Here is a 12,885-nt window from a genome sequence, read left to right as displayed (position 1 = left end):
ATTACTCCTCGTTCTGTCATCTGCTACCATTGAGAACAGTCTAGAGCCATCCTCTTTGAAACCCCCTTTCAGGTAGTTGAAAGCAGCTATCAAATCCCCCCTCATTCTTCTCTTCCGCAGACTAAACAGTCCCAGTTCCTTCAGCCTCTCCTCATAAATTGTGTTCCAGACCCCTAATCATTTTTGTTGCCCTCCGCTGGACGCTTTCCAATTTTTCCACATCCTTCTTGAGGTGTGGGGCCCAAAACTGGACACATTACTCCAGATGAGGCCTCACCAATGTCGAATAGAGGGGAACGATCACGTCCCTCGATCTGCTGGCAATGCCCTTACTTATACATCCCAAAATGCCATTGGCCTTCTTGGCAACAACGGCACACTGTTGACTCAATATTAGAGATGTGGTTTCTTGGGCAATGCAGCACAGTACCTAAAGTGTAAAGTGATCCAGTGTAATGGCCATGTTTGGGCATTGCCTGTCAATTTCTTTTGTCCTTGTTCAGTGGGAGAGTGCCCTTGGAATGGGTCAGTCCATGAGAGTTGAGTGAAGTGCTTTTCTTTTGATATAATCTTGTGCAGGGGCATGTAGCTGCTGCAGTTGATCCACTTGTTGCCATGTTAGTTATGAATGAAACTAGAAAGAACAGTTTTCAGAGTAGCAGCCGTGTTGGTCTGTATTCGCAAAAAGAAAAGGAGTACTTGTGGCACCTTAGAGACTAACAAATTTATTAGAGCATAAGCTTTCGTGAGCTACAGCTCACTTCATCGGATGCATTTGGTGGGAAAAAACAGAGGAGAGATTTATATATACACACACACAGAGAACATGAAACAATGGGTTTATCATACACACTGTAAGGAGAGTGATCACTTAAGATAAGCCATCACCAGCAGCAGGGGGGGGAAGGAGGAAAACCTTTCATGGTGACAAGCAAGGTAGGCTATTTCCAGCAGTTAACAAGAATATCAGAGGAACAGTGGGGGGTGCAGTGGGAGGGAGAAATACCATGGGGAAATAGTTTTACTTTGTGTAATGACTCATCCATTCCCAGTCTCTATTCAAGCCTAAGTTAATTGTATCCAGTTTGCAAATTAATTCCAATTCAGCAGTCTCTCATTGGAGTCTGTTTTTGAAGCTTTTTTGTTGAAGGATAGCCACTCTTAGGTCTGTAATCGAGTGACCAGAGAGATTGAAGTGTTCTCCGACTGGTTTTTGAATGTTATAATTCTTGACGTCTGATTTGTGTCCATTCATTCTTTTACGTAGAGACTGTCCAGTTTGGCCAATGTACATTCCTTGTGGGACCCCACTAGAAATGCACCTATTGGATGATTCCCCATTTTCAATTACATGTTGAAGTCTATCAGCCAATTTTTAATAATTTTTTCTCATGTTGAAGTTGTATTCTGATTTTTAATCAAAAAGTCACGCAGTACCAAGTCAAATGTCTGCAGAAGTCACCCCTTAAACCTTCTCTTTGCTAAGCTAAATAGATAGACTCCAGGAGCTCTATCACTGTAAGGCAGGTTTTCTAATCCTTTAATCATTCTCGTGGCTCTTCTCTGACCCCCCTCTCTAATTTAACAAGCATTCTTACAGAAGTCTGTTACCGTACAGCAGTGATTTTATCAGTCACACTTATAAATTCATCATAAAGCTATCAGATTAGTTTGAAAGATCTGTTTTCCTTAAACTTATATTGATAGGAATTAATTAATTAGATTATCCTTGTTAATTCTTACTTGAGTCCCATATCAGCTGTTCCATTATTTTGCCCAGGATCAGTGTCAGACAGACAGGGCTATAGTTACCCAAGTCATTCTGTTTGCCCTCTTTGAACACTGGCACAAGATGAGCTTTCTTCCAGTCCTTGGAACTTCTCTCCTGTTCTCAGAATGATTGAAAACCACCATTAATTAAAAGGTGTTTAACTTTAGTAGTTGCTGTTTCCAGTCATCAGGAATTACTATTGGAATGGGAAGTATTTCATCATCTTGTATGATATGACTACATCTGGTTTTTACTGAACAAATTGATTGTACATGTCTGTATCTCGTTCTAGTAATGGACCAGTGCCGTTGTTAGGTTTCTTTTTGTTCCTAATAGACATCAACAATAAGGGATGAGAAACTCCCGGGCAGGTCATGGAAGTCGGGATTCTGGCTCCTCCCAGTGACCAAGCCCTCTCGCCACTGCTGTCTAGAGGGCCACATAGCTGTACAGTTACCATGCTTACAAGTACTGTGTAAGGACCCAAATGGAAACCTTAGCTTGGCAAACCCCAGGTCTTTGGCCCCACATGGGGAGGTCCTTGCTTTTACACCATATTAGAAATATTGTTCCTTTAGTAGCAAAGTGCCCCTAGCCCTCTCTGGGCATTGTTTCGGTGCTGATTCATGACTGACCGGCATGTGCTGAATCACCACCACTCTGCAGTGCTTCCCATCCTGATTTGGCCATTTGGCCTTTTTCATCTCCATCACTTCTCCAGGTCTCCTGTACCTCATGACTGGCTCAGCAGGGCAGTGTTGATGATGATTCACTCATCTAGCTCTCTGCCTCACTGGGGTTCTGGTGAACGGGAGGAATCTACTATTAATCTGTAGATTTGTGTCTGTGGGTGAGACCCTTAACCGTGGGGGCTTGTCCATGCTGCTTATGTGACCACATCCTCAGGAAGGGAACCAGCCTGACTTCGGGCAGCTGCTGCTCTCCCAGTTGCTTTCTGCGTTGCTGCAGGGTCCATGCACTCAGGATATGCCTTGCGATTGGCACTCTACTAATTCCAGGGTTTCCTCATAGTGTAAACTGCCACATGCTTGGTACAAGGGTGTGCTAGCCTCATGCGGTCTTTAATTTGCTGTCCCACTGACTGCTCTGGACAGCTTTTCCTGTGAGAATTTTGTCTTTCTGACAGTTTATAGGCATGTCTGATGCTTCCTAGGAGCAGCAAAGCAAATGCATCTGACTTCTCTGAGCATATTCTGTGGTGTGGCAATACTCCTAGGGATTTCTGTCCTTGCTCAGTCCCAATGGTATCCTTGGGTCAAGTGGGTATACAACAGCTATGGGCTGAGGGTGGGAGGCAATGTTGCTTCTGCTTCACTTGGTGACCACCTTCCCTTTGTCCGTCCCTTACCTGGGAGTGCAAGCCACTCCTGCTGCAGCGAGCTTTTCTTTACCAACTGTGCTAACGAAGTCCTCAGTTGAGGTTCTGCCATGCTGATCCCCCTTCCTACTAGTGAATCATCAGTGAACACTGAGGTTTAGCTAATGATGTTGGGCTGCTAAGCAAAAGTAGTTGCATTGTACTTACGCAAAACCCAACCGCTCTTTTAGAAGAGCCTGTAAATTAGTTTGGCCCAAGTTTGTAGGCCTGTCATTGGAAGTGGTTCCTGCCGGGTACTGTCCCCTCTGCTCATAGCTCCTGTGGGGTCACACCTCTGTTTAGAACTGAGTTGGATAAAGCGGAGAGGGGAGGCTGAAGCACAAGGGTGTTGTCTTTGTTCTTCCCCCATTCCCTGGGGGTAAATATCTCTGCTCTGCAGGCTCTCCACCGTAGTAGAAGGAGGGCCTGAGACCTACGGCCTTGTAGCAGAGGCCTAGGCTAACGTAGTGGTCAAAACTTTGCTGATATAAAGCAGAGTCAGGTTGTGAGCTATGAAGGGCCTGCTCCCAATCTGGCAAACAAAGGGCTGACATTGCAGAAACGCACCTTCCTAAGAAGTGCTGGACACACAGCATGCACGCAAACATATTCCGGAAGGGTCATACCAGAACACCTTGATATCAACACATTCCCTAAAGATAACAGGAACACACTGATCCATCCTAAAGATAAAGTCAGGATGACGGTGTGATGGATAGACACGTATAAGGTGATGGGTGGTAACTGGATACGTCAAAGCGTGTCAACTAACTATGTCAAAGGGGCAGTATGTAACTTGTTCTATGGATGTATAAAATGGAACCTCAAAGGGAACGTCTCTGGCCGGCCTAGAGAGGAATGGAAAAACCAGCCATTCACTGAGCTGTGTCCATTGTCATGGGCTTACATGTCTTAATATCCTCAGTCTGCCGGTGCTATTACTGCACTTCATAGACAATAAACCAGGGTGGGTGCCTTTGCTCCTTAATGGATCTTGTGGTCACTGGGTGGTTCGCTTGAGGTCTGCTGTGCCAGCTGTCTGTGCAGAGCTGGGACAGCACACGGAGAACACGCACACACAGCCCAACATCTGACAACACACTCTGCCTGGTGTGGAAAGTGCCTCATACGGTTTGTTCTTTGCAGTCATGGTCTCTGTTCAGGCAGAGACTTGGGTAGTAGGGGGCCCATTTGACGACTACTGTGCGGTGCCTTAGCCTGCCCTTGTGAAACAGACATCTGTGAAAGCTGCAGGGGCACTACCTGGAACCAGGTATATCCTTTGCTGTGACACTGATGTCTGTTTGGTGTTAGTGTACTGTCTGTGTTGCTAGTATCCTGCACTGCTTGCTTCCTGTTGGGCAGTGGGGTTGCTAGTGTTGGTAAGTTTCTCTGCAGTACTTTGTGAGGGAGGAAGCTATTTATAGCAGGAATGGGAGCAGCTGGAGTGTTACTAGAGAGGTCCCTGTTGTTTCAGTCCTTCATTCTGCTTTGGCGTCTCTGTTCTGGCAGGAGCACTGGGGTCTGCTCCTGCTCCTCTGTGCATCCCCTTGGGCGTATTGCTCCAAAGGAGAGGGTCACATGTCCCTTCATTGGTAAGCTGCTTTGCTTTTCCCCTTGGGAGATTTAGGGAGTCCAGGAACTGCCAGTATGGCTCAGGTCCATAATCCATATCCTCCAGTGGCCAGAGCCAGGTGCTCCAAAGAAAGATGTAAGAAGCCTCCTAATCCCTGGTAGTTACAGATTAGTTTAAGCCAAGCAGGAGGTTTAATCTTCCAGAACTATTGTTAATTATGAAGACACTGGATATTCTTGTGACCCAAGTAAATGTCCAGTCCCTCTTTAAATTTTGGTAGCGTCTTGGTCTCAAGGACTTCCTGTAGCAGAGAGTTTCACAAGCTAATTACTCATTGTGTGAAAAAGTACTTAATCAGTTTTGAAAATCCCACCTATATTAATCTCTTTGAATGTCCCTGTGTTTTTGTGTTATGAACCAGGGAGAATAGATTCTCCTAACTCCCTTCTTTAGACCGTTCATTATTTTAGACTTCTGTCATGTTCTCTTGAATTTATCTCTTAAACTCTCTCCAGAGCAGTTTTCCTAAGCCCTTGATCATTCTTGTCACCCTTTTCTGAACCCCCTCTAATTTTGCAGTGCCCTTGAGGATGGCATGACCAATCCTGCATGTAGTATACAGATGAGGCTGCATCACTGATTACATGAAGGCAGAATATTTTGATATTCTCTATGCCATTCCTTATGCATCCTAATATTGTGTGTTTTTCTTGACTGCAGCTGCGCATTGAGTCGTCTCCAGTGACGACATCCTCCTTCTCCTAGTTCTGTTCTTATTCCAGAGCACTCTGTTCATTCATAGAAACACAGATATAAGAGTTGAAAGCACCCTGTTAGGTCCTAGCCCCTGGGAGCAAGGGGCAGGATTGTCTCTACAGTCTGTTCTCCAAGGCTTTTCTGCAGCCCAGGTGACAGGGCTTTCTTGAGACTGTGGACTAGTCTGAGCTCACTCAGCGTGAAATTCCTTTTAGTTTCTCCCTGTCGTTCCTCCTTTGGAATAGAAAAATCTCTACCTTTTTGAAACAAGCACTGTATGGAGTCTCCCATTCAAACAGGTATGCTAGAAAGAATAGCCAGCTGTGATTCAGTTTGGAAGGCGTAACTGAGGCATATTCACTAGGCTTACTCCTGGGAGAATTGTGTGCCAAAAAATTAAAAATTCTGCGCACAATATTTTAAACTTGTGTATTTTATTTATCAAAATAAGTCACCAATTTCAATTTTGATAATTTATTTCAAAATACCTGTTGGCAAGTATATTTGTAACAATTGACGACAAAAATGATTCTGGACATTTTTTGACATAGATTCCTTACTAGGCATATTAATACAGACCTTTGAGTAACTCAGTTAAACTACAATACAGAAATGTATTTCCCACACCCCTCTCCCCAAACCTTTGCCCTGTTTTTGAGGGAAGTAATTGCTAGACGGGAGTCTGGGAGCAAACCTGAAAGGTTGTTGGGTGTGGGTGGAAGAAGAATGGAACAGGGTTTTTTGGGGGTGGGGATTGTTGGGGAGCCTTCCCCATGCAGACTTGGCTGATCCCTAGCCTTTCCCATTCAGTCAGGCACATCTGCCCCCTGTCCCCAGGTGGCCCTGCACCTCCAATCCTATTTAGCCCCAACCCCAGTCCATTCCCCCCACTAGCCCTTTGAACCCTAGTCTTTGACCCTCCCAGCAGCTCCGTGTGCCCTGTCCTCTGTGTCTCCCCCCATATCTCATGCCTCCTCTCCTGGCCCTGCGGGCATGGTGCTGTGAGGAATGCAGACTCTGACCCCTCCCTATCGGCGGCTGACTGCTACAGCTGGTGAGCTGGCTGTCCTCTGTTCTGGCACCACAGCAGCACCTGGTGGCTGAAAGGCATAACTGCAGAGCCTCTCTGGCAGAGTGTATTTTCTGCCGAGAGAAAAAACAAATCTGGAGGGGACATGAATTCTGCGCGTGCACAGTGGCGCAGAATTCTCCCAGGAGTAACTAGTGGGAGAATGTTCTGAGTTAAGTGTTGCTACTTTGTAGGATTATGGGTGGGACGGTGTGGATGCCTTGTCTCAAGGAGATGTGGTAGTGTTGGGAGGACTTTGGTGCAGGAGTGGCTGTGCTCCAGGGAGGGGTGAGTGCTAGGAAGGAGGGAACCCTTGTGTTCTCTATTTACCTTGATTTTTCCTCCCCACAACTTGTGGGGCTAATGTTTAGACTGCTGTTCTTTCTTGGAAACTTGTCCATAATCCCCTAATGGAGCAAGTTGTCTCAGGAGCTTATCCCCTCCCCTTGGAAGCCCCACATGCTCATGCTGCTCTGCTTGCCCTCACTGCTGGGTTTGGTGCCATCTTGCTGCTGCCAATAGGCCGAGTGCTCCTGGCAGAGGCCTCCTGCAGACATCCATAGGTAGACCCACAGAGGCACTGGGCTGGCTGGGCCTTCTCCATCAGGGTATCTGTTCTCTGTACTGGCGGTCTTTGTGCTTGACTCTGCCCTACTGAGAGACACCTCTTAGCAGAGAGGAATCTGCACCAGCAACAACTTGTTGGTCATGGAACAAGTAGCCTCATTGACAGCTCTGCAATCTGTCTGAAACTCAGTGCCTCAGTAGCCAAGCCTCAAGTGGCTGAATGCTGTGGATCTGAGCTGGGAGTCTTCAGGCTTGGCTGTAAACTTGAGAGGCCTTATTTAGCTGCTCCTTCCTCTAAAGGAGCCAGGGACTCCACAGTTGCTGTTTGAGCCCAAGACCAGGTCTCCTCAGTGAGTGTGCAGCCAAGGGAACAGGGTAGAGAAACATTCCAGTGCCCCTCTGCTCTCCTGTGCATGGGGAAGGAGCACCCACCTCCATGTGAGATGAGGGAGCTGGTGCCTGGGGTCAGTATGGACAGCTGTGCCATCCCCCTGAGCAGCCTGGGGCCCAGCTGGCAAGGATTACTGCATTGTAAGCATCTGTGACTCTTTTCCAGTGGCACCAGACACCATCAACAACCATGTGAAGACATGTCGTGAGGAGCAGAAGAACCTGCACTTCTTTGCCCCAGAGTATGGAGGTACAATACAGCAGCACAGTGCCCGCAGGCCTTGGGTGTGGCATGGCTGGCCTGTGTCTTGCTAGTAGCCGGTCTGTGGGTGGCTATTACCTGCATCTCCCATGAGAGGCTGCAGCTAAGGGGAGCTAATGCTACTCCCCCTGGGGCTGTGTGGCCTTGATCTGGAGCCACTGAGAGCCCTTGTCCCTGGAATAGTAGTGGAAGGGAGGGGGCTGCAGGATTTCACTGCCTGGTGTGGCAGCTCCTAGTGCTATAAGGTGCTGGGCCTGTCCTGTTGGGGACTGACTGTGGAGCCTTGTTCCTGTATTACAGAAGTCACCAATGTCACCACTGCTGTGGACATCTATTCCTTCGGGATGTGTGCGCTCGAGGTGAGTGGGCAGGGCTCCTCTTGTCTTAGCGTGAAGGGAGTTGGCATGGGGGTATGTTCTGGGCATGGGGAGGGATTTCTGAATGAAAAAAGAATCCTCTCTGATGGAGTTGCTCATTATCCCCCAATCCCTCAGCAGCAGTCCAACCATTTGTCACCAAGATCCATGCCCTCCCCCTGCTGCATCCCCCCCACCGGCAGTAACATGCTAGACAAGGATTTGGGCTGGTTGGGGCCTCTCCATCAGTGTCTGTCCTCTGTATTGGTCTCCTTTGGGTGGCTTTTTCTGTTCCAAATGTAACAAGTAACTTGTGGAACTTGGTGCCACAAGATATTGAGGCCAGAAGCTTACTAGGAGTCAAAGGAGAAGGATGAATTTTTATGGAGAATCTGAACCACCACAGTTTTGATAGTTTAATAAGGAATACGAAGCTTCCTGCTTCAGGGCATAAACCATCTGCCTGAGGTTAGACAGAACTGGCCCTGGGCAGTTTATTCTATAATTGTCCATTTTGGGGCTGCTTTTTCCTAACTCTGAAGCAGCTGGTGCTGGTTACTCTTGGAGCCAGGAGATGGGGGTAGATGGACCCCTGCTCTGATTTGGCCTGAACATTCCTATGTCCCTGTGTTCACCAGGCCTGAGCCAAGGAATCGGAAGTTCAGCAGAAAAAATATAATCTGCAACCGGTTTCAGGAAATAGATCAGGTAGAGAACTCTGCAGTCCGTAATTTAAGCCCCTGCAGCCTAGCAATAGAAGACGCAGGGAGGGGTCCAGATTAACACCACAAAAATAACCCTGCGAAGCAAAAATCTTAAACTACCTCCTTGAGTTCTAAGGGGTCTGTGGTAACAAGGGATTCTCATCTGACCTCGCTGATTGCCCATCGCTTCAGGGTTGTATGGAAAGTAGGTATTTCTCAATGCATGGAGCAGTGACAATGATACAGTATTTTGAAACCTGAGCCTGGGGAGCATGAAAATAAATTGTGGGAGTGACACATGGGGGCAAATAAATGCTCCGGAACAGCAAAGCAGAAAGTCTTGTCAGGGAGCTGGTGAGGCAGCTCCCTGCTGGAGACGAAAGGCAAGGAATGCAGAGCGCAGTCCAATAGTATTCTTCCCAGCCTGGGATACGAAGGCTCTGGTGCGGGCATAGAAAGAACTGAACAGTACAGAAGCCTTTGCAGTAGTTGACTTTCGCCTGCTTCCACAGAAGACCAAACAAAATGTGTACATGACAATTCCCCCAACTCTTGTCCAGGGCCTCAAAGTGCCCCCTCTAAGGGAGCAGCGTGTTTTCCTGAGGAGGAGTTCGCTGATTGTCTCCTCTGAGAAGAGCAGCAGTTTGTAACCTGAGTTGTTCACTGCAGAGGGGATCATGTTTTATTGGTCCTTATTGCCAGGGCTGCAGTGCTCTGCCCTGATGAGCTGTGCTCTTGGCAGAAGAAAGATCGGGTGCTTTGGAGACACCATCTATCGTGCAGACATTTGTCATTGGAAATGGCTGAGGCAACCTCCTCAGTGAATGCTGCCGGGTTTGCAGTTGAGTTAATTTTGATGGCATCAATGAGACCAGAAAGTCGCAGGTGTTTAACATGACCCTGTTGCTGCACAACGCTGAAGAGTTAGACATGGTTCAGAGTTTTGAGTACAGAGACCTCTGTGTGCTTAGTCCCATTGCAAACGCTAGAACAGTGGTCCCCAAACTGTGGTGTATACCCCCCAGGGGGGTGCAGAAAAACATTTGGGGTGGGGCCTGGACTGGGCCAGTCTCCAGAGGGGGCAGGGAGGGAGCTCCACCCACAGCCTTGCTCCTTTCTCAACCCCATTCAGCCCCCAGTCCTGCTTCGCCTCCAGGCCCAACTCGGCTCCTGTTCCTTCTCCACCCCCAGCTGCAGCCTGGCTCTGTCCCCAGCCTATTCTGCCCCCATTCCCTCTCCACCCCCAGCCGCAGCTCTGCTCTGTCCCCAGACTGGTTCTGCCCCCAGACCAGCTCCACCTTCAGCCCAAGCTCCGCTGCTGAGAAAGCCTTGGCTGTGCAGCAGTGGGGTTGGGGGCAGAGGCATGGACAAATTCCGTTACAGGCAAGGGGGCACAACTGGAAAAGTCTGAGCACCACTGCACTAGAACATTCATGCCAAAGTTGGAAGTTTATTGATTAGGGGAGACGGGGAAAAAAAGAATCAAACATAGAGCATTTTGAATTGGAATTGTTATGCAAAACAAACACAATCAGAACTTATCAGACCTCTTTTAGAGAGGATATTTGTCACTCTTATTTTGTCAAGCAGTCCTTAATGGAGAAGAAAGAGTTAGTGCTATTGAATTTTGAGTTGACTGTTGTGAGTGGTGGTTACTTTTCTGCCTTTGACAAAACAGACCAGCAGAAGAGATTAGAAAAGGGGCAGGAAATATGGCTTTTTTTGTTAATCTTGGGATGCAAGGGTCTTGGTGAATCACAGACAGATGTTCTGGGCTAGCAGGTCAGCCTCAACTTTGGACCCTAGCTCCCCTCTCTGGTGTGTGACGCTATCGGGCTGGTTTAGGGGGTCCCGCTCCATCACGGTTGCTTCTCAGGCTGGGCAGATGTGCATGCGCCACTTCATCCCACCATACCAAGACTGTGCAGGTCATTGCTGCTGTGAAAAGCAGTGGGGGATGGAAAGGAGCACAGGAGAGAGGGGAAAACAGAGTAGGATCTCATGAATATCAGTCTGGGGTCCTCACTGGTCTGGCCTCCTGATGACTGAGGCTCCTCGAGCACAATCAGTCAGGCTCTGGAGTGAAGCAATGGAATCCCCCAGGAGTCTGTTTCCTTGACATGATTCCTCAGAAGGGGGCAATGGGCAGAATAGTCCATCCCATAGTTTCTCTCTCAGCTAGGTCCAATTTCCAATTTGGTCCATTCTGATTCTTCTTATGTTGGTTCCCAGTGACGCTTCAACACAGTGCTTGGGTGGTGTCAGCTGAACTTTGTTTGGACTAATTCAGTCTCTATCTGTGCCTTCCTCGGTCCGCGGTTGGCATAGGTGATTGTAATGCTTTGAGCTTTCACCCTCTTTCCAATGCTGTTTTCAGGCGGCTAGACTCCAGTTATTACAACACTCCCATCTGTGTGTTGGGCTGCCATTGGAAGTGGATGGGGTAGCCTTGGTGGCTCTTTGAGGTTCCCTCTGAATTGCAACACTCCCACTGCTGAAAGCACTTTCTTAGCTACCTTTCTGATGGTATTGGGGGAAATAGCCTTTCCAGCTCGTTCTGGGTCACTGGAGTCACTGGGAGCAGGGACAATTTTGGCAAATTTATGGCAGCAGTCCAGATGGTTCCTGAGGGAGTGCAGCGGTGGAACCATTCCCTGCAGACAGCTCAGTTACTCTCCTACAATTAGATCCAGTATTGCCAGCCCCGAGAGCTCAAAAACCATGAGTAAGACCCCAGCAAATCTTGAGCTGGACTGGAAATTGGACCTAGCTGAGGGATGAAACTATGATTTTTAAATAACAGTGGGTGCTTTTATTTGCTTTCTGAGCCATTAGGCCATGTTAGAGTCCTGCTTTCAGGCTTGTCCCTACAACCATGAGGAATGAAAATATATAAGCAGAGATTCTCACTTAATCACATGCCTCCAGGGGCTGGTGCTTTACAAGAAACACCAAATATCATCTGATCAAATTACAAGAGTTGGCAATATGGAGTTTCCCTCCGTTCTCTCCCCGCCCCCGCAATTCCGGGAGTAACTCACTTGGGCTGAACTCTGGTAGAGTGACTAGGCCACCTGGGCTCAGCTGGGCCTGATGTTTGTTTTTGCTGGCAGATGGCAGTGCTGGAAATCCAGGGTAATGGTGAGTCATCCTATGTGCCCCAGGAGGCTATTAACAGCGCCATCCAGCTGCTGGAGGACCCCTTGCAGAGGGTGAGTACAAGGCGGTGTTAGGAATATGCCTGTTGACACGCAGGGCCCAGATTTGGCCTCTGGTGGCAGCAGCAGCACCCTCTTGGCTCTGTTGGATGTGCCTTCCTATGTCTGGCTTATTGCCTTGCAGGAGTTCATTCAGAAGTGCCTGGAGCTGGACCCTGGGAAACGTCCCACTGCTCGGGAGCTCCTCTTCAACCAAGCTCTGTTCGAGGTGCCCTCCATGAAGTTACTGGCCGCTCACTGTATTGTTGGACACCAGCGTGAGTATGAGATCCAGGGCACAACTTGCTCTGTGCTTTAGGAGACTCCAGCAGCCACCACCCTACAGCCATCCCAGCATTGGGAAGCCGGAAGCTTAGCCTGGAATGCGAGGCTTGGGATGGTTGCAGCACTTGAGTGTCCATCCCTTGGCAGTGCCTTGCCTGCTGCAGAGCAGTATGGCTGTCTCAAAGCTGCATCCCATGGCTTCCTGCAGCCCTCAGGCAAATTGGGCAGGGGTTGGGACAGTGTGGGTGTAATCTCCATCTTCTTCTTCTTCTGTGCAGATATGATTCCTGAAAACGCTCTAGAAGAAATGACCAAAAACATGGACATGAATGCAGTGCTGGCAGAGATCAACCACACAGACAGGGAAGGGGTCAGGATGATGTGAGTACACCTCTCTGCAGGAGAGCTAGCCTCCCCACACTGCTGCAGTGATCAGCAAGAGCTGCCCAGCACATCATGGTCTGTATTACTGTTGCACCTGGGAGCCCCAGTCCTTGGCCAGAACCCTCTGTGCCAGGCATTGTACAGAGACAGGCCCTGCTACCAAGAGCATAGTGCTCAGCATGTGAGGCTC

The 12,885-nt window shown here is 48.5% G+C and overlaps 1 protein-coding gene across 4 annotated transcripts in view; it reads left to right on the top strand.

The window, feature by feature from the left end:
- NRBP1 (nuclear receptor binding protein 1) overlaps positions 1-12,885 on the top strand; it is a 75,781-nt gene that overhangs the window by 46,463 nt on the left and 16,433 nt on the right. For all 4 annotated transcript variants that reach the window (XM_043509921.1, XM_043509920.1, XM_038397435.2 and 1 more), the window contains exons 8-12: positions 7,674-7,757; positions 8,070-8,128; positions 11,943-12,041; positions 12,172-12,304; positions 12,590-12,692. In XM_043509921.1, the coding sequence (XP_043365856.1) occupies positions 7,674-7,757; positions 8,070-8,128; positions 11,943-12,041; positions 12,172-12,304; positions 12,590-12,692 (478 nt within the window). The remainder of the gene's footprint in view (positions 1-7,673; positions 7,758-8,069; positions 8,129-11,942; positions 12,042-12,171; positions 12,305-12,589; positions 12,693-12,885) is intronic.

This window comes from Dermochelys coriacea, chromosome 3, assembly GCF_009764565.3.
Source record: "Dermochelys coriacea isolate rDerCor1 chromosome 3, rDerCor1.pri.v4, whole genome shotgun sequence".
In the NCBI taxonomy this organism is placed as follows: Eukaryota; Metazoa; Chordata; order Testudines; family Dermochelyidae; genus Dermochelys; species Dermochelys coriacea.
The sequence above is the reverse complement of the archived record's forward strand: the minus strand, read 5'-3'. Positions and strand labels throughout refer to the sequence as shown.